The sequence below is a fragment of the Drosophila grimshawi genome, unplaced genomic scaffold (genome assembly GCF_018153295.1).
Source record: "Drosophila grimshawi isolate 15287-2541.00 unplaced genomic scaffold, ASM1815329v1 contig_311, whole genome shotgun sequence".
In the NCBI taxonomy this organism is placed as follows: Eukaryota; Metazoa; Arthropoda; class Insecta; order Diptera; family Drosophilidae; genus Drosophila; species Drosophila grimshawi.
In genome coordinates, this window is record NW_025063098.1 from 23,334,607 (window position 1) to 23,360,089 (window position 25,483).

Here is a 25,483-nt window from a genome sequence, read left to right on the forward strand (position 1 = left end):
TTATTAACTGGTTTTGCTGTTAGCGTCGAATTAAACTGTTGACCAACAAAATGGCAAAATGGTCGATGTATCACGTGCTGATACGCATTTACATGCGTTACGCATACGTCGCGTTACCCCAATATAAAATACAATATTTATTCATACATACCTCATCTACTGAGCACAAGTTTAAATAGCTTTCAAACAACTCAATAAACTTTAAATGCGAATGTTATTATTCAGTAATTCAAATATGTGTGCATAAATTGAGCTGTTGACAAATGCTTTCACCATTTGTCACATGAGTAAAACCATAAACAGATTCTACTAAATCTGTTATACCAATGCGTTTATAGTGCATCCATTCAGGAATTTTTTTTCCGATTTTATGTGGACGCTAATTGCCGATTTATGTCAATTTTCTTTTCAAGCCCAAATTATTGCCCACTCTGACTATCTGAATATCACAATAACAACAGTAATAAATTGTTTTTAATTTGATTATAGGCTTAATTTATTGAAAAATTCAAATTACTAATCGTATATAAAAAAACGTATATTTTTATTACTTAATTTGAATAAATAGCGCCCAATAAGCCAAAGATAATCTTATTTGATAGATAGCCATGATACTGCTTACTAGCTCGCGCAATTGAAATTATCCAACCACTTACAAACAGTGTGAAAATCCTGATTAAATATCAAGATGTCACAAACATTGCCTGGGATAAGGCCGGCCAATTTGAAGACTTATTCCACAACAACAACTTGCTGCCACAAGAAATGCCTGTTCACACTTTAGTCGCCTCAAGAGGCACAGCCAACGACCAAACGAAAAGAAGCAGTCCCAAGCAGAATAGAGGTCGCCTCAATAAGCCTCTTAAGCCTTGGGAGCAACTCGTTTCGTGACACCAGAAAACGATTTCACACGTTGGCTGTGCACGTGCATTTAAAGAAAGCACAGAGTCAAAGCATGACACTTATACTTATATGTGGTATATATCTATGGGAATGGGTTTTATGTTCGGGCTGTACGCTGATAAATACACTGAAATCAATCAGGGTAGTCAGCAAGTTAACCTCCCCACCCGGTCAGGGGTGGGCACCCATAAGCTATGACTTATATACGTGAAAATTGCATTTCATTGTTCAGATGCGGGTGGGAAGTGTGTTTCAAATGAATATTGCCGGAATGAGTGTTGAACAGTGTGGAACACAGTCCTGTCACGTCAGGTGTCGCTGGCGGCTTCGTCATCTTTGAAAATTCCGCTTGGGCTGTTGCTGTTGCATGTGACAGTTGTGTTATGTTTATTAAAAAGTTTTGTCAATACATCATGACAGCATATATCACTTATCCACTCACTCGCTCTCTTTTTCTGTGTCTCAGTAGTCAATCATCGAGCGCTTGTTGTGGCTGTCTTGGGTGGATGTCGATGATTAGGTTTGTTACAAACTTGTTAAAAACTCATTACGAGGTCAAGTTTATGTTGGATTTTGTTGTCATCAAACTCCTAGACATGCATATATGTATGTATGTGTCTCGGTCATTGTTGTGCACGTATAACAATTAAAAGTTTTACTCAACCCAAAAAAACTTGTATTGTGTTTTGTATGTGGCGGGCTTTAGGGCGTTAATAAATGTGTCTGCTAATGGGCCCAAAACTAAAATTCTGGCCAGTGGAAGTTGAAACATTGAATTGTTCTTTGACTGGCTTATTGTGTTTTGTTTCTGTTCCAGCAGTTGTTTTTTTACTTTTTCCACTTTTTAAGAAGAAAAAGCCAAAGGGAAAAGCGAAAAGGCCATGTACATATATCTAGTTAGTTGGGTTTCTTTTTTCAGCTCGTTCCTTTGATAAGTCTTATATGGCAAAGTGCTTCCGTTGAACAAGAACTTTCTTAATTACATCCTATTGATGATAATTCTTTTGTTTCATTAGTTCTTACAAGTTTTATTTGATTCATTACATTTAATCCACATATTATGCTGTTCATTACAAGTTCCTAATAAGTTCGCTTATTTATAATTAATGTTGTTGCGGTCTTTGAAAACCAAATATTAAAACTTTATGTGGATCTTCTTAAATAAATTGCATACATCAAAAGGGTTCAGAATGGGTGAAGAGTAAGTGGTATTTTCAGTAAAAGATGACACAAAGCCGCTCTCTGTGATTATGGTCTTTGTGAAGTTGATCTGTATATTCATATATTATATGTATTTTATACTGCTGGATTTCGAAATTTGACAATTCCAATAGTCTAAACTGAATGAGTTTTAATTAATAGATTATCACTTCAGAGTAGTGGTATAAATAATTTGATTCGTGTGTTTTAAGTAGCAATTAATATCTACCCAGAATAATTGCATAATATAATAAGTGCAAAATCGTAGAAAATTTGTGAATTACCATAGAATTAAATGTTTTCAGTTTAATCCTATTTGTGTAACACATCAACACATATACATAAGTCTTTAATGCAAAAGCTTACCACACTAGGTAACAGAATGTATCAATTCAATTGTAATACCAACTTCAAGTATCATGAAAAATCTCTTTCAGATTCTGATGTGTTTTTCTTGTCTGCTTTACAATTTTGAATAGGGGTAGATTTCATTTTTAATGCAATCACACTGCTGTTGTGTGCTCACATCAACTTTATGTCGTTGTCTGCGCGTTTTACGGCGAAAGTCAAGTTTTATGAATGAGTTTCTTATCAACGTTTCTAGCGAACCGCGTTTCATTATGGGTTTTCCTGCTTCACCGCTTGTTCGCCAAGCGGTTAAAAAGTTATTTATTTATTTCTGGCAATAGCAACGTCGCAGTCGGTAGGTGTGCGTGACATTTTTAAAATCACGTTCAACCGCAAGACGATCGGAAAGCAGCCACACGATATATCGATGACTATATGGAAGTTACGGGCGGCAATATTAATGAATGAATGCATATGCATTCACATAGGTGTGTATGTGGATGTGTGTGTACATACAGGTATGTGCGAGCAGTTATAACGATTTGGCTAAATGGCTTGGACATGTCAACTTTTCGATTCCAAACGGAATATATCTGTGAAATATTTGGCTTTCATTTTTGCCAAGCATTTTGGGCGAGGGTCTAGTCGCCATGCCATGTTAAAATGGACAGCAACATTTTCCACTTTTACTTCGAGTAAAATGTAATCGAGATAAGCGACAGACAACAATAACAACAGAATGAATTACGTTGAACAATTTGTACTTGCATTTTAATACCCTTCTAGAGTTTATTATAATTTTATTATAAGGTCTGCCAATCACTATTGGATTAACTGCGGGCAAACGAATTAATCGTCCTGTAAAATTTTGATGATAGAAATGGCTGACAAAAATTGTAGAGCTATTTGAAATAATAGTGCACACACTTCAATATAAATGTACACACAAAATTGTTATTGCACTCTTTTGTCTGTTTATTTATTTATTTAATGTAGATTAAAAGCATTATTTATTTAGTGTAAACTAAAAGCAGATGTATACTCCCCACAAAAAAACACAAAACTGGCGCTAGGAAAAACACATATTTAAATTATTAAGAGAAATCACCCAACAATAAAAACTGAGTTTTAAAAAATTGAAATATTACGAATTAAATTATTTAAAATAAAAAATGTTAATTATATTAAATAAATCAAATTGTTTAATAACATTAATATAATAATAAGGCTTAATAATTATTTTTCTGTAAGCTATTTGTTCGGAGCTTAGACTGAAATATGTAAATGTGTCTTTTGCGGAAAAACTAAAATCTTACATATTTTCAATGTGACGTTTAAATAATTTGACGCAATAAACGCTTACACCGATTTTATGGCAATTTTATTTGCATTATAAAAGTTTTCTACCTTTGCAATATATATAAACACAAGAGCCTTAAAGCCAGTGTATAATATACTTCGTTGTGAGGCAAATACATAACTTTCTTTTTATTATATTATTTTGCGACTGCTGGCAGTGTAATTTCTTTTCAATTAACAATACGTATAAAACGATATTGGTAAAAGCAAAAGCAATGAGCTGAACTGAGACTGAATATCTCATAATGCCATCATATCCATAGAAATAATACTCTGGTAGTGCTGCTGCCAGCGTGATAGTGGAAAATGCCCGCTTGGCAAATTGCTGTTGCATGTATTTAATAAGTACAAATAATAATAATATAAAAAAAAACGGCACCAGAGCTACAAATTGTGTTTAATTTCTTTTGCTAAAGAGATTTTTGCTGCTTGATAATGATAATGGTACGTTGAAGAGGGCAGCGGGCTGAGCTGATGGGGGCCCAGAAAATGCACAGGTTGGCTTTTGTCTGCTCTGCTGGAACTGGGACAATTTGTGCCTTTCAATATATTTGCCGGCCGGCGCTTGACTTGTTTTTTCTTCTTTTTTGTTTTCTTTTTGGTTTTTTTAAGTTGGCCAAGAATGTTGGTTGCTGGTGCCACACATCATGAGGCGTCGACGACATCTTTCCATTTCTTTTCATTGCTCGCACAATTTCCGCAATGCCATTTTACAATTGTCCATTGCCAGCACTGGGCCACTTCATAGCCGGGGCTTATTTGATGCTGCTTGGTTCTTGGACAGCTGCTACTGTTGATCTCAGCACCACACTTTTCGCTCTCTCTCTCTCTCTCCCACTCACTCACTATCTCTATATGTCGGTCTCTCTCTCTCTCTCTCTCTGCATAGTCACACATATTTCAGCTGCCATTGCTGTTGACACAAATCATTCGCTGGAAGTGCCTCCCCCTTCCGCTTCGTTGTCGACGCTTTCATCTGCCATTTCGCGCTGAGCTCCGTGACCAAATGTATCTTGCTCTCGTATCGCTTACACTGAGGCCCAGCATTCAAGCATTTACTATAGACTAACGACAAAATGTTGGCACATAGATACGTATATACATATTCTAGTTTTGTTACAGCGTGTCTGTTTCACATTGAATTGGGTTCGGCTTGCCATGTTTGGAATGCTCAAATTGTGTTGCCACTCAACTGTTACACATATCGGAACCAGCCATTATTATTTTATTTGTATGTTTGCTAACAGGAAAATTTTCATTTGGGTCTTAAGCAACTTAAAATATTATAGCATGATTAGTTGTGATGGGTATTAATGGGTTTCATACCATATTAATAAACGAATTCGAATTTTGGAGAAATACCAATTATTAAAAAATATATATATACATCATTTTAATAATTATCCTGGAATAATAAATTTATTGTTAATAAACTTCGTCTTATTTCTCATTTATTATTTTTGTGAAAAATAATAACTGTATTTTGTTAAATTAATACATAATTTATTATGTTTGTTCTATTTTCTTGGAAATGTTTTATCGATTCTTCTTAGGAAAGTAAACCATTTTTAATTTATTTTCTTATGCCATTCAATATAAATACTTAAATAAATATTTTGCGAATTTCTAAGTGCATACCAATAAATAGGATAAGGCAAAACTCGGCCCAAGTTATTTTTCAAACATTTTCAAAATGTTCGAGCCGACAAAACTTTATCAACATTTTCGCACTTGCCTTGCTCCAGTCCAAACAAAGACAAATTCAGAAGCACTGAGCAAAAAATGTAATTCAAAACATTTTTCAAGTGCTCCAGTTTTTCGATTGTGTGTGTGTGTGTGTAAGTCGTAAGTGCATGTGTGTAAAGTTGTTTATAAAACTTTTTACACCGCAAATGAAAAAAAAAGTAGAGGAGGAGGAAGCAGCAGCAGAAGAGGTAATTTGACCATGTCGATGCCAGTTGCCAGATGCCGTTGTTTGCCAAGCCGTTACTTAGCGGCGCCTCCTGCCTCGTCATCGTCATTGTCATCATCATCATTGCCATCGTCATCACGACTGCTACTGCTCCTTTCCAACGCCATCGCCATCGTTGTTCGCCTAATGGACAACTCCCTGTTTGCGCTGTGCTTGTCTCGCTCTCTGTCGTATCTTGTTTATTGATGCCACATCTTTGCCACTCCATGGCCTCTTAGCTCCAGCTGTAACTTCAGCTCCCGATCCAGATCCGACTACGCCAACCAGAATGAAATTGCGCAAGCAAACAGCCACATTCATTTTGTTGTTTTTGGCTCGTCGTCTGTCGTCGCTCTTTGGATTTTTACTTGAACTCATCCAGTGCCCGCAGTGCATCCGCACTACCGGGCGTTGCCACGTCCAAATGTGGCGCATATAGCGCAAATATATCTATACTCAAAGCGGTTCAAGCCACAAATCACATCAACTTGCTTAAAGAAATGCAGTCAGCAGTTTTGTGGTCCAATTGCTGGCTAGACTGGATTGGAAAATATAAACACCATGCAAAATCTGTTTGAAATTACATAAATGATTGCAAATGTAGTCGCTGTGAGGGCAAACATAAACCCACACTCACACATCAGTTCAATTTCTGAACAACCTTCTCTTGAATGAGATTAAATAGGATTAGAGTCACTGCTAATAATCCTCCCAACTTCTTGGTATGCTTACAAAATTAGTTCTTAACTCAAGTTGAAGAGTGTTAAGATTCAACTTTGAGCATTGCTTAGCACTCAAATATTGTTTAAGCTTTTGGTTACTTCTCTCAAAAAAAGTTTGGCTTAGGTTTTAAAATTTGCACTAAATAAAAGTATAAAATCTTAATTCACTTTTCAAAACTTTAAAATCTCTTAAAAGCAATGCAACACAGTTTAAATCCAAAATAAAATGACTTAAAAGTCGGTATGTCTACTAACAAATGTTTTATTAATTATTAGAAACATTCAAATTTATTTTTAATATTAATTAATTATCATTTTAATCCGATGCTGTTTTAAAACTGTATTCATCTTTAGGCTTCTCCACAATTGCACATGCAATTTATCCCAATTTAATCAGAGTTACTCCAAATTTGCTACGCTAATGCGTAGGAATTGTATCCAATTCGTCCTTGATCCACTGCTCCAGTTTGAATATGAGATGAAACCAAGTCGTGCTTGGCTTTCGAACTAGTTTCGCGTTCAGCCTAACGGAAAACAGCAGTCCGTATAATCTTCTGCGTTACTTACTCTGATTAATTTCATTGATTTTTGTTGAACTAGTTTCGCTGTGCCATCCTGCTCAGACATTTGCCATCTGTCTCTGGCGAAAATGCGAAATTGTGTCATAACATTACAAACAAGTTGCCCAACTTGGCCCGAACCGCTTTTGCCTGAACCTGAACCTATCCCACCATGTGGCAGCTTGTGATCTCTACGTCACGTCTGGGATTTTGAAAGAGGCTCACACAGACCTGTTTTGCAACAACTGCAACTGCATAAGGCAATGCCAATGTAGAGATGGGTTCACTAATGGGCCAGCCAGCCCAACCCGGCTGCTGGCCTATCCAGGCGAGCCTGTTTCAACAAATGTGGGTCGACGCCTTGGAATGTGATGTGATGTTGCCAGCTCTTATGAGTGCACAATACAACTTATGTGTGGTAAACGACTGAACTTAACTTCCCATTTATCTATTGTACCATTGCAGCGAATGTGTTTCAATGATGTTACTGCCTTCGGGGCGTTCAAATAGTGATGTCTATCCGTTACCAAATGCCAACACAACAGCGTCCAGTGTGGGCGGATCTAAGCCGCTGCTACTGACACGAACATCATCGCCACAATTGACGACGCTGCCAACGTTGAATGGTGGCGCCAACAACGCCTACACAACGCTCCGCACTCCGAACGCCTCAGCCGCTGTAGCACAAGAAAAGGCCGGAAGTCTGTCGGAGACCGGAACACAGGCGACAACAACGACGTCAACGCCAACAACAACAGCAACTGCAGCAACCAACGCTGGCAACTGTGGCATTGGGGTTGGCGGCATCTATGGCCCTATTTTGGGACAGAGTCTGCCCATCGGAAATTGGGGCGAAATTGATCGACATTTGGAGGCAGTCCAGGACAAACTGAAAACTGGCTGGACAGCGCATGTGGGCAAGGAGGGCAGAATCTACTACTGCAAGTAAGTATACCTAGATTTATATATATATACACATTTTATATATAATATGTGGCTAATATTAAAGTTATCATTTTTGTCTTTGAACATAAAACGTTGTTTGTTTTGGCTGTTTTTTTATTCTGCGGCTTTTAGCACTTTAGCACTTTATTTTCACTGACATTAGTATTAATCCTTAAGAATTTAACTATTTTCACTTAATAATCAAAAAAGCAAGCATATATTAGAGCAATTTTAGAGAGTACTAATTTCCTTTGAAATTATTCTATCGATATGATTATATTTAAAATACGAATTATGAATTAAAATATATTTATTGCAGAGGTTAACTGTTAATTATTCCCCGTTTTCATTTTTAAAAGACATATCCTTGCGGATATTATGCTATCCGCCTGTGGTAGAAACCCAACACGACGTGGCATGACCTTTTACCTAGAATCGTAAGATGATCTTAAAGGTCACTATCGATTGCAGTTAATTTGTTTTCTTTTTCCTTGTAATACGCCAAGAATGGCACTTAAACAATGTTTCTGAGAATATACGTATATATTCTCAGTAGCATTTGGCTTATATATGTGGGTAAATTGTGTCGTCATTGTTGCTTAACTTAATTAGTTCTTATACTCTTACAGAGGGCATATTTCAGTTGCAGAAAGTAAACTCTTGCAGAGCAGAGCACAAAGTATAAATATTACTGAATCTGCTAACTTAAATATTTATGCCATTATAATTATGTAGAATGTAAACATATATCTGGAACATGTCCTTGTTTTAAAATAATTGTGAATAATAATTCAATGAGAGTCCCATTAAAATTCGATTAATTATCATAAAGCCAGTGGAAGCTCTGTGTTTCAGACTTCTACGATTTGTATAATAAATTTGTATGCTTTTCTTATTTTTGGTATGCTTATACCATTTCCGGCACTTAACGTGAAATAATTTACAGTTATTAAAATATTGTCTTTAATAGCAACAAACATAAAATTACAGATTTCAAGTTGCCATCGACCTTGTTTGGTTTTTAAAATTTCCAAAATTAAATTATTTCATTAGCATTTAAAATTGATTTTTTTTATTTATAGATTTAATTGGACTAAATTAATAAATGAGCAGAACTTGATTTTATTTCTTTATTTAATTTCTCTTACACAACCCACTTTTAACTCAAACATCGAGCTTTTTTCTTTTAATGTATGATGCATGTGCATATGATAATAATGGTAATTAAATAACCTTTTGCAAAAATCATATATTTATATAGTAATTACCTCGACATACATAAAACGAGCAGAAAAATACTCGATGTACGAACTAATAACGGGTTGAGTTGTACTCTTCTTTCATTTAATAGACTAAAAATCCAAAAAATTGATCAACATTTTGTCAGTCCAACAAAAAAAAAGTAGTGTGCAACGATAGATTTAATCGGATTAAGAATATTTATAATATATTCTAATAAAATATTATATTCCCATGGATATATACATAAATATTCTTATATGAGCCCTTACATTTCCACTCGTTTTGCTTGCAGAGTATTATTAGGTCAAATAGCGTCGATAATGGCCTTTGTTTCCTCAGAGTGTGTCCTTTTCATAGGGGTCGGGTCGCAACGGACTGACTGACTGACTGACAGACTGAGTGCCTCTGTGAATGCCTGGCTGCTGCAAATAAATTGATTATGCACGAAATTCTATTAAATAATTTTACACTTTGTTGCACATCAAGCTGAAAGCGAACAAAATGCCATAAGAGCGGCAGGGCGTGGCTGAGCATGGAGCATGGCTGAAGGGTAAAGGGTACGAGGTGTGAGAGCGTTGCGACAGAGGAACTGGGGTACAGCCGTCTGCCTGGCTGAATGAATGAGCATTGGTTGGGTTTGGTTCAGCTTTGGTTTTAACTGGCACTGGGTCGCCCCATGCGCCACATGCTCTCAGCTCTCAGCTCTCTGCACTCGGCTCTCGAGCAAAGTGCAAAACTAATTATCACAATTGTGTGCAGCTAGGAAATGAAGAAAGACAGCAGCGGAAGCCACCAAGGTGGGTTGCATTGGATTCGCTTGTGTCGTGGATTGGGGCTTGGGGCATGGGACATGGGCTCGGCCCATCTGTCTGTCCTGTCCTGAGTTCGCCCGATTATGGCTGCACTTTATTGCATAGTCGAGCAAATAACCCAATTAGCGTTGATTAATATCAATTGAAATGCATTCTGTCAGGCTATCCTTAAATGGGCAGTGGCTCAACTGGGGTGGGCATGAGTGAATGGGATTCAGCTACAAGTTCAGGGTCAAGTATTAGTCAACAGACTCTGATTCTCGTTTAAGATGATTGTGCAAACATTTCCTTTTGTTCACTGCTTAATTAATATGCCACAAAATATGTCACCGCTCGTAGGTGACATCTCCGACCCCATAGAGTATATATATATACATATTTTCTCGTCAAATTTAGTTGATATATTCTTCTCCGATTCGCTGTCTGCTGAGAAGCATCAGTGTATATAGGTATATACACTGTATTTTCATTTCAAATTCGATTAAGTCATATTTTTAGATATCCTACATTTATTTTCAACAAATATTTGAAGTATCTTTGGTTTCTGAAATTTACTTAGAGGACATAGTTTTATAGACTTGATATTTTAAATGTAATAATACAATATTAACAGTTTCTCTACAAATTTATCTTACAGCCATTTGACGCAATCATCTGGTTGGCTGCCTGCCTGCGAGGATTGGAGCAAGCATGAGGAGCTTTCCTATGGTTGGGAGCGTGCCATAGATTCCAAGGGTCGTTCCTACTACATCAAGTGAGAAAAGAATACTAACTAAAGGCAGCTCATTAAAACTAATGCTAATTTCAATCTTAGTCATTTGAACAAGACGACCACTTATGAGCCGCCTGAATGTATACGCTGGGACGAGCATCCGCCGGAGCCGCGACTCGTGCAGCTGCAGCGCAGCTCCAGTTTGGGCTTTGGCTTTGTGGCCGGCAGCGAGCGACCGGTGATTGTGCGCTTCGTTACCGAAGGCGGTCCCAGCATTGGCAAACTGCAACCAGGCGATCAGATACTGGCCGTCAACGGTGAGGATGTTAAGGATGCGCCCCGTGATCATGTCATCCAATTGGTGCGCGCCTGTGAAGCGCAGGTGTCGCTGCTCGTCTGCCAGCCAATGGCTCACTGCATCATGCCCGGTCGCAAATCCACACTGCTCTCAGCCGGCAAACGTGCCAAGCTGCGCTCGCGTCCCAGCCGAGTGCGTTTCGCGGAGAGCGTGTGCGTCAATGGAGCACCCTTGTTTCCGGTAAGTGTTTACCACAGTTAGGTGTGATTAACTGCATATACTCAATTTCGTTCAACAATCACTTGCAGCCATCAGCTTTTTCGCTGGGCGACATTTGTGTGCCGCCGATGGCAAATGTGCTCAAGGTGTTTCTGGAGAACGGTCAGACCAAGTCATTCAAATATGATGCGACAACAACAGTGCAGGATGTGGTTAGCTCGCTGCTGGACAAACTCTGTCTGTGCTGCGGCGAACTCTTCAGTCTGGTGTTGGAGCATGTCAAGAGTCTAAAGCGCAACAAGCTCACACTCCTCGATCCGCATGAGTCACTGGCACGCGTAAGTCAATGTTCAATTAATATTTGATGAGCCAGATCTAAATGTTATTTGTTATCCTTTAAAGATTGCTGCTCGCCCGGGTGCTCACAAGCTACGCTGCCTGTTTCGCATCACCTTTGTGCCCATTTCAGCCGCTGAGCTGGCTCAGAGAGATCTGCATGCGCTGGACTATCTGTACATGCAGTGCTGCAACGATGTCAATCAGGAGCGCTTCGCACCGGAACTGCAGCCAGAGCTGGCACTACGACTAGCTGCCCTGCATATGCACCAGCATGCGCTGGCCAATAACTTTGCGCCCGCCAAGCTCACCGTCAAGCTGGTCGAGTGAGTATCCAGTCATCCACAGTCACTGCTATTTTAATCTCTATACCCTATTCATTTTCAATTTATCCCTTATAGACGCGAGTTTGGCCTGGAACGTTTTGTGCCCGTCAGTCTGTTTGAGGGCATGAAACGAAAGGAGCTGCGACGGCTAATTTCACACTTTTTAAAGCTTAATGCGGAGATGACAGGATCGTCTAGTAAAGTTCTAACCCAGTTGCAGGTAAACATCTACAACTACAACTACTAACCAAAAAGGGTTGTTATGGTATAAACGTATAAAAGCTATATTTATCCGATAAGTAAAGACAGCAAGTCACCCACTTGTACTGACACGAAACTATAAATCAATTTGTATCGGCTCAGCTTGACATGTCAATCAAGATTATATAAATGTATTTATGGGTTGCCCTTCTTATGCTTGCTGTTCATTATGCTAATTTCACCGTTGGCTTTGCTTTGTTTTAACTTGCAGGCGAAACTCCATTATCTAGATATAATCGCTAGTTTACCAAGCTACGGCGCCAAATGTTTCAGCACAAACCAAAGAGAGGGCATGGAACGCGTTCTGCTCGTCAGTCCACGCTTCGGTCTAAGTCAGATATCCAGTGCACGCAATTCTGTGGTAAGTCCATATTCAATTTCTAATCGAACAGAGTCTTAATTGTATATACCTTCATTACCTTGCAACAGCCACAGCCCATTTCGGCCATTGAGGATTTTACGCATTTGGTGGTTCATCGCGAGGACGACATCACGTGCAGTATATCGATTTACATGCTGGGCGATCGAGCTGTCAAGTTCATCATGGAGGAGCGCGATGGCTGCGAGTTTAGTCTAGTGCTCAGCGGCTACTATCGACTGCTGACAGGTACTTGACCAGAACTTAACATATTTTGCTTAAATCTTAATGCCTCGCATAACAAAAAGAATAAAATAGTATTCAATTGTCAATCATTTAATTTGCTATTCATTTAAAAATCAAATGAGTTTAATTTGAAAAATGGCTTAATGTTATTAATACACATATTAAGCAAAGAGCTACTCTTTTCATTTCAGGCAATACGCTGAATGTGCTGCGAGAGCGCGAACCGCATGAGGAGGACAGTGCGCCCGCGTTTTTGTCGCAGCACACCGTACTGCCCGCTGGCTGGAGCTATCTGTTGCCCTTCCACACGCGAGCGCACAGCGTCAATTTTCTGATAACGCCGCCATATCACCCGATGCCGCACAAGGCGGTGCTGTCACAGCCGCAGTCTGTGCAGCAGTTATCCTCACAGTCGCAGCCACAGTCGCTGCCCTATGCAACCGATCTGGATTTGCACAGTGTGATGGCCACCGAACTGCTGGAGGAGGCGGCCAAGGATTCGGGGCTGAGTGACAGCAGTGGCAGCAACTATTGCAGCGAGGGACGCAGCCAACTGGCCGTGGAGGCCAAGAACGAGCAAGTGCTGCGGCGCGTCCAAGAACTCCAGCAGCTCGTTCAATGCTCCGAGCAGTATCTGAACGAGCAGGAGCAAGAGCTGCAGCATATACACATGCAGCAGCAGCAACAGCAGATGGGACATGGCGTGGCCATGCTTGAATTTGATAGCGATTGCGACAGTTTGAACAGCAGCAAAGTCTCCTCCACGGAGGAGTCCAACATGAATCATATTGGCGGTGCTGGCACTCACTCGCTTAAGCACAGTGATTCCCTCACACTGCTGGCGGAGACGATTAGTCATGAGTTGACCGGTATCACTCAAGGATTAAATGCCATAACCGAGCCGGTCTCTGCCTCGGCACCGCCCACACCCGCCACGCCCAAGCGCAAGCCCAGTTTGTGCAGCACATCCAGTCCGCGACCGCAGCGCAAACTCAACGTCTTCAGTCAACTGCTTAGCGATCTACAAGCCTCGGGCACAGATTTCTCGCAGAGCGAAAGCGATTCCGAATCGGTAGCATCTCCAGCTCAATCGCCAACAACACGACGGCCACAGCAGCTGCTTCAGACAGGCGGAGCCAAGCAGCAGCTGGCGCAACGCAGCAGCTTTGGGCTGCACAGTCCCGACGGCACCCACTTCGGTGCCGAGACGAAGGATTACAATTTGCGCGAGTATCTGCAGCAGTTGAAAGAGATTAGCAATGTGCCCGCCGTCGCTGATACGGATGTGGCCGCTCGCCAGCTGTCCGAGATCTATGGCTTTGAGGTGCGCGAGGATACGTTCATTGAGATTGATACGGATTTGATTGATTTGCGTGCCATTCCGCCGCCCCAGACGCCCGATGAGCTGGACTCGCTGTCGCTGCTGAATGCGGCGCCACCGAAGGGCTTCGAGGGTAGGGCCGAGGAGCTGGATAGCTTTCTGCAGCAGATGCTGGTGGCGCCGCCCACACAGAAAGCAACGCCCGCCAAGGAACTAACGCCCGAGGAGATTATGTCCTTCATAATACCGCCGCCACCAAATCTCGAGGCGCAGATTCCAGAGACGGAATGCCTCTACAGCAATTCGGTGCAGGCGAAACGCGAATTTTTCCAGGCTGTCGCCAATGGTAGCAATGGCACCAATCACATGAACATGAACCACAACAACAACAACTCAAATTGCAACAACAACAGCAAGGATCTAACCTCACATGTCATTGAGTATCCCACCGTGGAGCGCAAGAGCAAATTCAGCTGCTGTCCCACATCCAAAAAGGAAGACTCCGCAGCACTCGAAAAACAACCATTGCAGCCACCACCGCGCACAGCTGCCTCGGAACAGTTGACACCACCGCCGGCGCGCCCTCCCAAAAGCGCTGAGCTACTCCAACGTTATTCACCCAAAAAGCAGGTGCGGATCATGGGTGTCACGGCCAGTGCCAGTAGTGTGCCATTGCGTGACCTGTGCCCGCCACAGCTCCCACCACGCAGCAGTCCCACAGCCTTCTCGGAGCCACCAACGCCTCAGACTGCACAGTTGCCCAACACAATGCTGGCAGCCGCCACATCAGCAGCGGTGAGTGCGCCCAAGAAACCCCCGCTGCCGCCCATTGCCAGTCGCCCCAATCGCCCCCAAGTTAATGGCACGCCCATGCCCATGCCCACACCCGCAAGCACAACAACAACGACAACAACAGCAACTCCACCAATACCGGCAACAATCCGCCTACCCAATGCGCATTCCAATGGCCAGCCGGCTCTGCCAAAGAAACCACAACAGCTGCACGGCGAGAAGCTGTTCATCAAGAATGGTCATCTAATCGATGGTGAGGCGCTGCTGGCCAAAACGGATGTGGCCATGACCGGACTACTCATCAAACTGGACCAGGTGGCCGCTCAATGCTCGGCCGCCCAGTCAGCTGGCGGCGGCACCAGCATCGATGAAGAGAAATTCCAACGGGCACGCAACGAGCTGACGGAGCAGACCCTGGCCCTGGTCACGGCCAGCAAATTTCTGGTTGCGTCGATGTCGGACATGACGCTGATTACGCTGCCCGATCATCTAACCTCCTGCCTGACGGCCATTCGTCGCATCACGGAGCTGGCGCAGGATATGACGCGGCACACATCGGCGCCGCTGCAGACACGCAACATTGTGCTGAAGGTGCACGATGTGGCCAGCAGTTTCCGGGAGCTAGTTGGCGTCCAGATTGGTCCGATCGGTGCTGGCCAATTGGCGTTGCAGGCCGAATGTTTGGCCAATGTGCTGGCCACGCTGTTGCGCAGCCTGCGCGTCTTCTCGCCCTAAGAGAACGAACCCGATCCTAACCAAGTTCAATACAAACTCCAACACGACCACGACATATCTATTCAACTATTCTAACTAATATATATATGCGTATATACATATATATATTTATATACGAATAAATAGCTAAATATCCCCTATATACAATATAATTATACCAACATCTGCAACTATTTTACAGGTAAACAGCAACGTCAGAGAATCGTTGGTCTGAATTTTAGGCTAGCTATTGATAAAAATACATACACAACTCTAGCGGAAACTCGAACATAACCAAATCTATATATCGTGTTCAGATGCTTCATGTGTATACGTACAACATAACCAAAGCCAACTATTTAACAGCATTCTTAAGTGAACAACATTTAAATCCTATAAGCTACTTAGGAGGTGTCATATTTTTTTTTTATCTTGTAAACTATCAACGTATAGCTTTTGATAATCTTATTTCTAAGTTTAACAAACAAATTTAGAGACATATACAAATTTGAGTTGAATCAATGCTAAAAGTTGGGGTACTTTGTATACTTATATAGTCTGCATCTGAACACGATCTTAACGCATACTATTTAAATACTAAATAATGTTATAATAGTTAAACTTCTCTCATAAACTGCATGCAACTAACTCGAATTTCTATGTAATCTCCTAAAAACAAAAAAAAAAAAACAATTATAACTCAAAACTCTTAAAACTATGCATGTTCTCTCTTAATGTTAGTTACCATAAACCAATTTAAGTAACATCATGACTTGAGTGTAGACCAATTTATATATGTATATGTATCAACAGAACATACAACATTACAATATACATAGCTTAAAAAATATGTTTATTATTAAAATACGACATTAGTATATTTTCTTATGTACATATATTTATATATATATATGAATACATACAATTTACACACATTTCATATAGATACAACATACATACTTAAATATATATCAAACAAAAACAAAAAATTGACCAATCAATAATCAAAATTTTAACTTGTGATATAAAAAAAATGAATTAGTGAAAATCCAATTGGTTTGTGTTTGTTTAAACCATTTTTTACAATAATACTTTGTTAATACTACACCATAATTTTTGTTATTGTTTATGTCATTTTTGTTGTAGACTCTTTAATTGAAGTACAAGAATGCGCACTAAGTTGTAGCTTTAATTAATCTATAATCGTTTATTGTTTATTATTAAAGCAATAATAATTATTAATCATATAGAAGAAAATATGAAAACATTTAGTAGTGCTAATCTAAACTAAAATGGGGTTTTGTTTCTATTTTGTTTTTAATTTGTTAAAACATATAATAAACTTAACCGTTTGCATAAGAAATACGTACACATATACAAATATAACTACAAGTAATACTTCATCTTAAGTATACATATTGAAAAATGTACAATGTAAAACATGTAACTGTTTATGTATATCATACAAAAGTAAACCATATGAAATAAATTCAATAAAATACCAAAGGCATAATTCTGCGATTACTCTACACATCTGTTCGCAGTTAAATTCAAAAATTCAATTGCAAGAAAAACAGTGCTGTGAAATGCATCAAATGATAAATTGAAGCCTCTGCAAGCGATCAGACAACTCTCTACTTTTCACAACGTATATCGATCAATATGTAGTTAATTTTGAGACAAATTAGCAATTTGTATTAATTAACTTTTTGGCGTACACTTTGCAATTCTATTACGTCTATTCAAATGCTTCTAAAATAGTAAAAAAAAAAAAAAACAAGCCCGACAATTCTCGTGCCCAAAACGTAATGGTCAAGATTGACGTCATAGAAAGGTTAATTCGTTAATTGAGTTGTGAGTACTTATTGATAAGTATCGAAAGATATCGATCATCGCTAGGGCTGATAGTCCAGACAGCACGGCGACAGTCTGAACTTCTGGGCGTATTTTAATTCTGTAGCAGCCAGTGTGTCGTTCGGTTTAGGTGGGAAAATAGCAGAGCAGACAGCCTGACGCCCGCTATTTCTTTTCAGTATAGTAGTGAATTATAGATGTTTTTGGCGCAAAGTTGTCTCAATACTGTTTAAAAATGAGTTTCGATATGGCAAACGCTGAAGATCAGCAGCTTAACAATAATATGAAGCTAATAAAATCGAATTTGTGCTATTTGCTTGATTATGAAGAGCCGCGTGCCGCAAGGCATGCCGCTTGCGACGAGAGCAGTGCTGCCAACGTTCTGCAAGAACTCAATCTCATAGTTAACGACTTGACCTTGGATGCAAATGCGCCCCAATTCGAGTTCCATCGTTATGGTTGCCCCCAAACAGAGGCCATGCAGAAGCGTCTGGTCAACCTAAGCAATAGCGGCGCCAAAAAGAAGTCGAATTCAAATGCCTCAATTAGCGCAGAAAACAATTTAGTTTCGCGCCATATACGAGATCAACAACAGAAAGAGAACATACAAAACAGAGAGGAATGCGGCTCATTCGCAATTGAGCTGAACGGTGATTGGTGAGTAGCAACCTACATACGAGTATTAAATATTGTAGTGGAATTATAATTACACAATGCTTAGTAAATAGAAGGATTCGACAGCGTCAGCGGAGACGCTGTTGGAATTGTGTTTGTGCATGAACAGAGGAAAGTTGTTAGTGTGGTGAAAACATTCAAGCAACGTTCTTCAAAACACACTTTACTCTGCCAGTATTCGGGAGACGAACAGCCGACTAAATAAAAAATCTTTCACTTGAAGATATCCTAAGAATGTTATAAATCATGTAGAAATATTACAAACATATTTTAAAATTACTTTTTTGCCGCCGCTTCTAAATCAATTAATTAACCTTCCAGCATCGAACGAAATCCGGTACTGCGTTTAATGACGATATTCAAGTCGCTGCATGAGCACCTCAATACCGAATTGCCAAGCAATCAGTTAAATTCAATGCCATCGGATTATATATTCGATTTGCCCAAGAAGTGTTCGCTGCCATCCGGATGCAATGTGCGCCATCATGCGCAGGTGCTGTGCACCAAACTGGAACGCTTCCATGCACGCCAACGTCGCATTCTGGAGACGAATCGTCACTTTGACTACACCAGATATACCGAGTGCGATGAGCTACTCAATAAAGTCTTCAATGACCTACAGGTTCTCAAGGCGTTCACTAAATTGGAGCTACGTCAACGTGCTTCGCAGCTTCTTACCAAAGTGGCTTTGGGTTTGTTGCTCTTGCAACTATTAAAAAAATCCATATTTAAAATTTATTTAATATCTTCAGACAATGCTGCACAGTTGGAAAAACTGCTACTTGAACTGCTTGATCATCTTAAAGCTGCTCACATTCACGTATTTATTTTCAACTGGGAAATGGATCTGGAGTATCGTTACTCCTCGGCCATGAAGGCGACGCTCCATGAAACCAATAAGAGAGTCTTACAATTGGCTACAGTCGAGCTTCAGGCTCCAAGGGCATTGGACTCCGTGGAGCAAAGAATGGTTGAACACTATCAGCTGGGCAACGTTATTAGCTGCGCTAAGCAGCACGAAGACTTCCTTACTGCATTGCTGGAGTCGCCAGAAAACTACTTTCCGCCAGAAATAATAGGCCTGTGCGATCCCCCAAAGATTGTCCGTAATTTGCCGCCTAATCCCAATCTTAATGTTCATGCACGCTTGCAGCCGTTGGACTTTGTCGGCGAATTGCCGCCCTTATCTCCACCAAGGGTCAATCGTCGCTCACATGTACCAAGGATTAATCGGGCTTAGAAATAATAATCAAAGAATGACAAAAATCTAAATATTTACGCTTGCAGGAAAGTGGCTAGATGCTATAAGAAAGAACAAATTTTAATTTGAATGAAACTTTAATTATATTAAAAGAAAATTGTATGAATTTAATTATATTTTTATTTAAGCTAAACACAATGTACTTATTTTAAATATGTCAAATATATACGTTTTATAAGGTAATAACAATTTAAATCGAGAATATATCCTTAGCAACCCCAATATAAACAAGATTTATCTGAGTCGGCCAAATCACAATACTTTCCACATAAGTGAAGTGATTTTTGAGATATTAACAATAAAACCAGAGATAAAAATTGGGTTGCAATATTGTCTAAATTGCTCTCCAGCTGCATACTTTTAGGTGCAAAGAGCTGCTTAGCAAATAGATTCGAGGCAAAATTATTGAAAAGCTAAATTTGACCATTTTGAATTAAACCTATTTTGAGATGTTGAAATCACTTCATGCTTCAAGTTAAACTTAGGCAGGGTATACCTTTCTAATCAAGAGTATCAAGAATCATTAGCTTTAAGCATACTTCAGCTAAGCTTAAGCTTAAATATATCTCAAAGGGATCCAACGCTTAATAATTGCTATTTTGCTTATGTGATTCCAAAAGCGTATAATCAGTTTTAATAGTGATATTAATCATTCATTTCGTTGCAGAAATAAGAAATAAATATTACTTAACTTAAGTTAAGCACATTGCCGTCAGAAAAGAGCTGCTCAAGCGGCAGCATGCTCATGGTCTTGCTTAGCATCAACTTGAAGATCAGACCCATCGCAACGGAAATATCATCTTTAAGTTCATTGAAAATCTCCCGCCAGTTTTCGTTGATCAGTATGTGCAAATTCTCGCTCAAATCCTTCTGGCCACCGAAAAGACCTCCAAGTTTATAAGTAACATGCGATGGCTCCAAATCCATTCTAAGATCGACCACATTCACATAAGTCAGACCCGGACCCTTGGACACAGCCTCCAATTTCACAATGAAATGCGATCGACAATTTTCTGCAATTTTTAGGATTAGTGTTATATGTTATAATCAAACAATGTTTTGCTTACTCAGCACAATCTCTGCGTTGCCCTTTCCCACAATGGGCAAAATCAACACTTGGCCGTTTATGCTATAAGGACCTTTGAGTATAATTTTCGGAACGACGAAGTCAAAAACCATGGTTCGACTAAGATTAGATGTTAAGAAGCTACAAATAAGAAAATATGTGACAAATAAAGATAGCTGCAAATCACTAGTTAATATTATAAATTCAACTTACGACGCTTTCTTGACCTGCGCTTCAGCGAATCCAATCATAGAAGCATTGCGGAAGGTCAAATCTATGCTAACAGGACTGTTCGGTTTCTTTGGCAGGCTGAACTTTTTCAAAAGCAGTGGATCCAATTGAACTAAGCCTAGCTCCTTAATGCCAGTCTTGGCATAATTCTTTATCACATAATTCATGCTATCCTTGAGGCAATTTTCATCATTTATCGAGCATTTCTGAATGCCAGCAGCTGCGAAATATTAAGATGTAAGCTATATAAGTGTGTTATAGTTGTTGGAGTCGCAACTTACGCAATTCGGAGGCGTCTCCATTCGAGGATGCATATAAACAGCTTAACAACAACAGCGAAAGGAATAACTTATCCATATTCATGCTTAGCCGCTTTCGAGAAATGACTGATGAACTTACTATCAGGTGTGGCCACTTTTATATGGATTGTTGTCATACGCCTTAATATGCTTAACTGTGAAATTTCAATTAAACTTATATCTGTTCTCATAAATCAACTGTTGTTAAACACAAATTATTTTTTTGTCTCCATTTTTTTCGTGCTACCGAGGCAAGTGCACTTAGGTATATCATAAGAACACAGTGTCTTAAATACACTTTAAATAAAGTTAATTGAGTTATTATCATATATTATAATATAATAGCTAACAATAAAATATTCCTACCGATAAGATCATAAACTTGTAGCTTTTGACTTAAGGCTTACAGAGCGTAAGTGGTGTTAGATTGGAATTGGAGTGATGTCATTATCTGTTTCTAGGTAACCCTTAACTGGAAAATTGACAATAGTATAGGTATTTTATTTCAAAATAGGTCTTTACATATTTTTATTTTTGCTAAATGAAATAGAGTAACTTTATTTAATGATTCCTTACTGTTATAATTCTGTTTCGAATTCCCATCACCTTTGAACTTCTAAATTGCATCTCAATTAAGAGCCGCTTGCGAACCGCATTTAATTACTCAATTTCCTTGTTTTAAGATTACGAATCATTTTTGTGTTATTGCGTATTATATTAAACAGTTTAAGGTCAATGTCTGCCTTTATTACATAAAAAAAAGTAGAGAACGTTGCAGTCGGACGAAACCAACTGCGAAATACTCTGATACCTATAAGTTATACCATCTAATAACAGTTGCCACAGGGTGTAGCCAAGAAATATAATTCTAGGCCCGAATTTCCTTAGTGCGGCGGGTGTGGCCGTGGTCTCAAAATGTATATGCCGATCTTTGAAGAAGGCTAGCAGCAAGTTCCAAGTTTTGTGATTATATCTTTAAAATTTTGGAAGATATGCGGACTTATCGATTTACACTTTCCGAAATATAAGCTTTGTCGTTTGTGGGCACAGGTGTGGGCATGGCCATTCAAATTACCTATCAAATTTGACTACTGTAACTCAAAAACTGCTGATGACACAGCCATTTAAAATATTTAGAGCGCGAGCAGCGTGGGTTGGTGTGGCATATGCCTATTTTTTAAGGACATTGCCAACAACCTCCTAACCAAATAGTTGTGGGAGATATGTAGTGGACGGAGCACTCTAATTTTTACACCTTGTCTGACCCGGGCATAACCCAGTATATGTTCCAAGTTTCAAGTCTCTATCTCTAAGGATGTCGAAAAAAGTTGCGTTCATACAGACGGACAGACAGCATGATGGACATTGCACAAAACCAATATACTATGATACATTCGGTATCAAAGTGTAATAAGAACAGGAGTTTTCCAATTAGAGATTTCTCACAAGTTGAGCACGAATGAACTCTTTGTGTCTTTCCCTATGCGTATATAGAAAATAACATTTAAAATTCACTGCATAATTTTAGGAGGGGCTTGATTAAGTTGTATTTCAACTGCACAAAAGTAGACAACATCTTTCGCCTTTACTATTCTCTTAGTCGGTAAAAACAAGCGGTTTAGATAGTATTTCATAATATTTTAAGCAAATGTGTATTGCTGTGTGGAGCCGTCTCTGTGACTTAAGAACACTTTATTTAGTTTAATAACCAAATAAAATATAGCTTTATTACATTTATTTCCAGCTAGAATAAGCATTTGTTGATTGACAGAAGTGTTTTTTGCTTACTAAGGGTTATTTAATGGGCCAATAACTTAAAGTGATTACTGTAGTTAAATACCTCAAATCGTCGACATGCAATTTAATTAATAAACAATAATGGCAATATTATCACGGATTTTATTACACTGCTTGGCCATTATTTAATTTGCATCTAATAATTGTAATCAAATTAATTTTGTTTGATTGCATTGTTTTCAAGATGATAGATTACTCTATATAATAAGCATATTTACCCAGAAAAGTATTTTATTTAACTTAACATCTTTCGTTTTTGGGTTAATATTGTATTTAATCTATGAAGTACTTGTCATAGGGATACTTTGTGAAGACATTTCGGATAATGGCGTGGTATACTTCCCCGAATGCCGATTCCAACGACAGTTTCACCTCTCCAAATATTGCTTCCCAGTTGTCATTGAGGAACGCATTCATATTATCACCCAAGGCCTTATCACCATTGAACAAATTGGTAAAATGGTAATAGATTCGTTCCGGGTTCAGATAGAGCTTAAAATTTGTTACATCCATATAGGTCTCTCCATTCTTCTCAATGGGCTTGCCAATGAATGTCGTCTTCGCCTCAGCGTTGACTGGAAATTAAGGTATTTTTGCCGTATAAGTGCTATTTTAGTCATTATGGTTAGTCAATTTACCCATGGTCATATTGCTTACGCCATTGCCGCTAATGGGCAGTATTAAGACTTTACCGCTGATGGTGTAGGGACCCAGCACGGATATCTTTTTGATATTCCAAAGGAGTTCGTGTTTTTGGGCAAGGTTCTTGCCGAAACCCCTGAATCGGAATTACTGCATTGATATATTTGAAGCAATTTAAATATAATGTTGCACTTACTTGACTTTAGTGTACGTCATTGTACTTAGGCCAACCAGCTTGTTATCCGTAAAGGTCAAGTCAATATTGACAGGACTATCCTCGCCTTGCTTTAACTGCAACTTGGCCACAGGCAATGGATCGATTTGTACAAGATTTATATCACGATCACCCGTCGCTGACTTCTTGCTAACCAAATCGTTGATAAATTTAACGATGCACTCCCCATCGCCATATTTACAGGCCTTGGGATCGTTGGCTGTATAATTAGGATATTTAAATAGCGATCGAATTGAATATTATATTTGTCCTTACGAAACTTGGCTTGCACAGTCAGAATTGCACAGAATATGGCAATACAAGTAATTCTCGACATTTTCAAAATAGGTAAACTTAAAATATGATTCACACAATCAACGCATCCAATCGACTAACTTATGGCTCGAGATGTTGTTTAGCTTTTATAGGGAAATGAGCTCTATTAACTCATCTACAGAACTGTAAAATAATATGTAAGTCTACTAGGACTTACGCAATATGAAATAAAATGTAACCAGTTTGAATCACAAATTACCTCGTTAAGAGTTCATTCGTAGTAGATGCACTTGACTCACATTGTGGGTTGCAGTTGTGGAAATGTTAATAAAAGGCAGAAAAAATCATATACAAATAATCAGTACAAATAATAATAAAAATAATAAAAATAATAATAATAATAATAATAATAATAATAATAATAATAATAATAATAATAATAAATCTGTTTAAGAATTGAGGCATTATTTCAATATATACTTATACAATTCAATATGTTTATACAATTTGAACCATTAATTTATCGAACCTAAGTTTCATATATTTCTATTAGTGTAGATTGTATATTACATTATTTAATAACATATAATTATTTTGTTTACGACGTGCGAAAGTATTGAACTCAGAACTCAATCAGCTTATAATTAAGCCAATTATTTACGTTAAAACTGTAATATGGGATAAAAAATAAAATAGACATACGATAAAATACAAAATTCACATTCTATATATATATATATATATATAAAATAAAATACCTCATTTAAGTAAAAATGATAAAAGAAAAGAAGAAACGAGGTTTGCCATTATTAGCCTATCACAATGAAAAAATAAGTGAAGATGTTTACTATTCAGTACACAGGCTGATCTAAATATATATCACAGTACACTTAACAGTGTTGAGCCCTGGGCACAAACCAACCCCTTGTTCAAATAACTAGAGGAAGCTGATATACAATTACACTTAAGAGTTTACTGACTCGTTTCGCTAAACATAGACGATTTTGCGTAGAGTTCCAAGGTAAACTGGCTATCATTTGACTATCAACTTGTCGGCTTTACCGTTGCCTATACTTGAACTTGACAATCGATTCCATACCCTGTTTATAACCAGCTTGCTGTTCAGCTCTGTTGCAGCTCAATTGGCTGGGATCTGCAGTCAAGCAAGCATCTGAGCACAGTATTAACGTCAGTCGGCTGTGGATTTCGATTTTTATGTGCTGCTATATTGTTATGCAAATCTAGCCACTCACGTGAATTGCCTGCTGCCAAATTGTTGGCCAAAATTTATGCGACAGCTTTGCGGAAGAGTTTGGCCAAAAAACAAAAATAAAAAAAAAAAAACCTAAGAATGATCCAGACTATTAAAAATATATTTATTGTGAATACCGGTTGTGTTTATTAAATGAGATTATTATTATATTTCCAGTATTTCAAGGAAATTATATTAAAAAGTTGAACAAAAGTATTTCCACCAGCTTCAAAAAAAAAAAAAACCTAAATCAACTATGACGAAACTATTAAAATCGATCGACAATATTTA

The 25,483-nt window shown here is 38.8% G+C and overlaps 4 protein-coding genes across 4 annotated transcripts in view; 2 read left to right on the forward strand and 2 right to left on the reverse strand.

Annotated features, from left to right (window-relative positions):
• The window catches only part of LOC6568302, a 32,792-nt gene extending 16,179 nt beyond the window's left edge, over window positions 1-16,613 (forward strand). The window contains exons 2-10 of the mRNA XM_001994670.3: window positions 7,509-7,988; window positions 10,680-10,796; window positions 10,857-11,292; window positions 11,361-11,609; window positions 11,674-11,933; window positions 12,009-12,153; window positions 12,406-12,555; window positions 12,624-12,801; window positions 12,990-16,613. Of these exons, the coding sequence (XP_001994706.2) occupies window positions 7,522-7,988; window positions 10,680-10,796; window positions 10,857-11,292; window positions 11,361-11,609; window positions 11,674-11,933; window positions 12,009-12,153; window positions 12,406-12,555; window positions 12,624-12,801; window positions 12,990-15,646 (4,659 nt within the window). The 5' untranslated portion in view covers window positions 7,509-7,521 and the 3' untranslated portion in view covers window positions 15,647-16,613. The remainder of the gene's footprint in view (window positions 1-7,508; window positions 7,989-10,679; window positions 10,797-10,856; window positions 11,293-11,360; window positions 11,610-11,673; window positions 11,934-12,008; window positions 12,154-12,405; window positions 12,556-12,623; window positions 12,802-12,989) is intronic.
• Window positions 16,614-17,562: 949 nt separating this feature from the next.
• On the forward strand, window positions 17,563-19,503 carry LOC6568301 (protein bag-of-marbles). The gene is made up of 3 exons (XM_001994669.3): window positions 17,563-18,136; window positions 18,476-18,846; window positions 18,907-19,503. The coding sequence occupies exons 1-3, from the start codon at window positions 17,715-17,717 to the stop codon at window positions 19,392-19,394; spliced, it is 1,281 nt and encodes a 426-aa protein (XP_001994705.1). The 5' UTR covers window positions 17,563-17,714; the 3' UTR covers window positions 19,395-19,503.
• Window positions 19,504-20,042: 539 nt separating this feature from the next.
• On the reverse strand, window positions 20,043-21,117 carry LOC6568316 (protein takeout). The gene is made up of 4 exons (XM_001994668.3): window positions 20,994-21,117; window positions 20,695-20,932; window positions 20,483-20,622; window positions 20,043-20,428 (listed from the first exon to the last, which is right to left on the reverse strand). The coding sequence occupies exons 1-4, from the start codon at window positions 21,073-21,075 to the stop codon at window positions 20,103-20,105; spliced, it is 786 nt and encodes a 261-aa protein (XP_001994704.2). The 5' UTR covers window positions 21,076-21,117; the 3' UTR covers window positions 20,043-20,102.
• A 1,614-nt stretch (window positions 21,118-22,731) lies between these two features.
• Window positions 22,732-24,059, reverse strand: LOC6568315 (protein takeout). The gene is made up of 4 exons (XM_001994667.2): window positions 23,941-24,059; window positions 23,647-23,884; window positions 23,447-23,586; window positions 22,732-23,383 (listed from the first exon to the last, which is right to left on the reverse strand). The coding sequence occupies exons 1-4, from the start codon at window positions 23,999-24,001 to the stop codon at window positions 23,082-23,084; spliced, it is 741 nt and encodes a 246-aa protein (XP_001994703.1). The 5' UTR covers window positions 24,002-24,059; the 3' UTR covers window positions 22,732-23,081.
• Window positions 24,060-25,483: the final 1,424 nt, after the last annotated feature.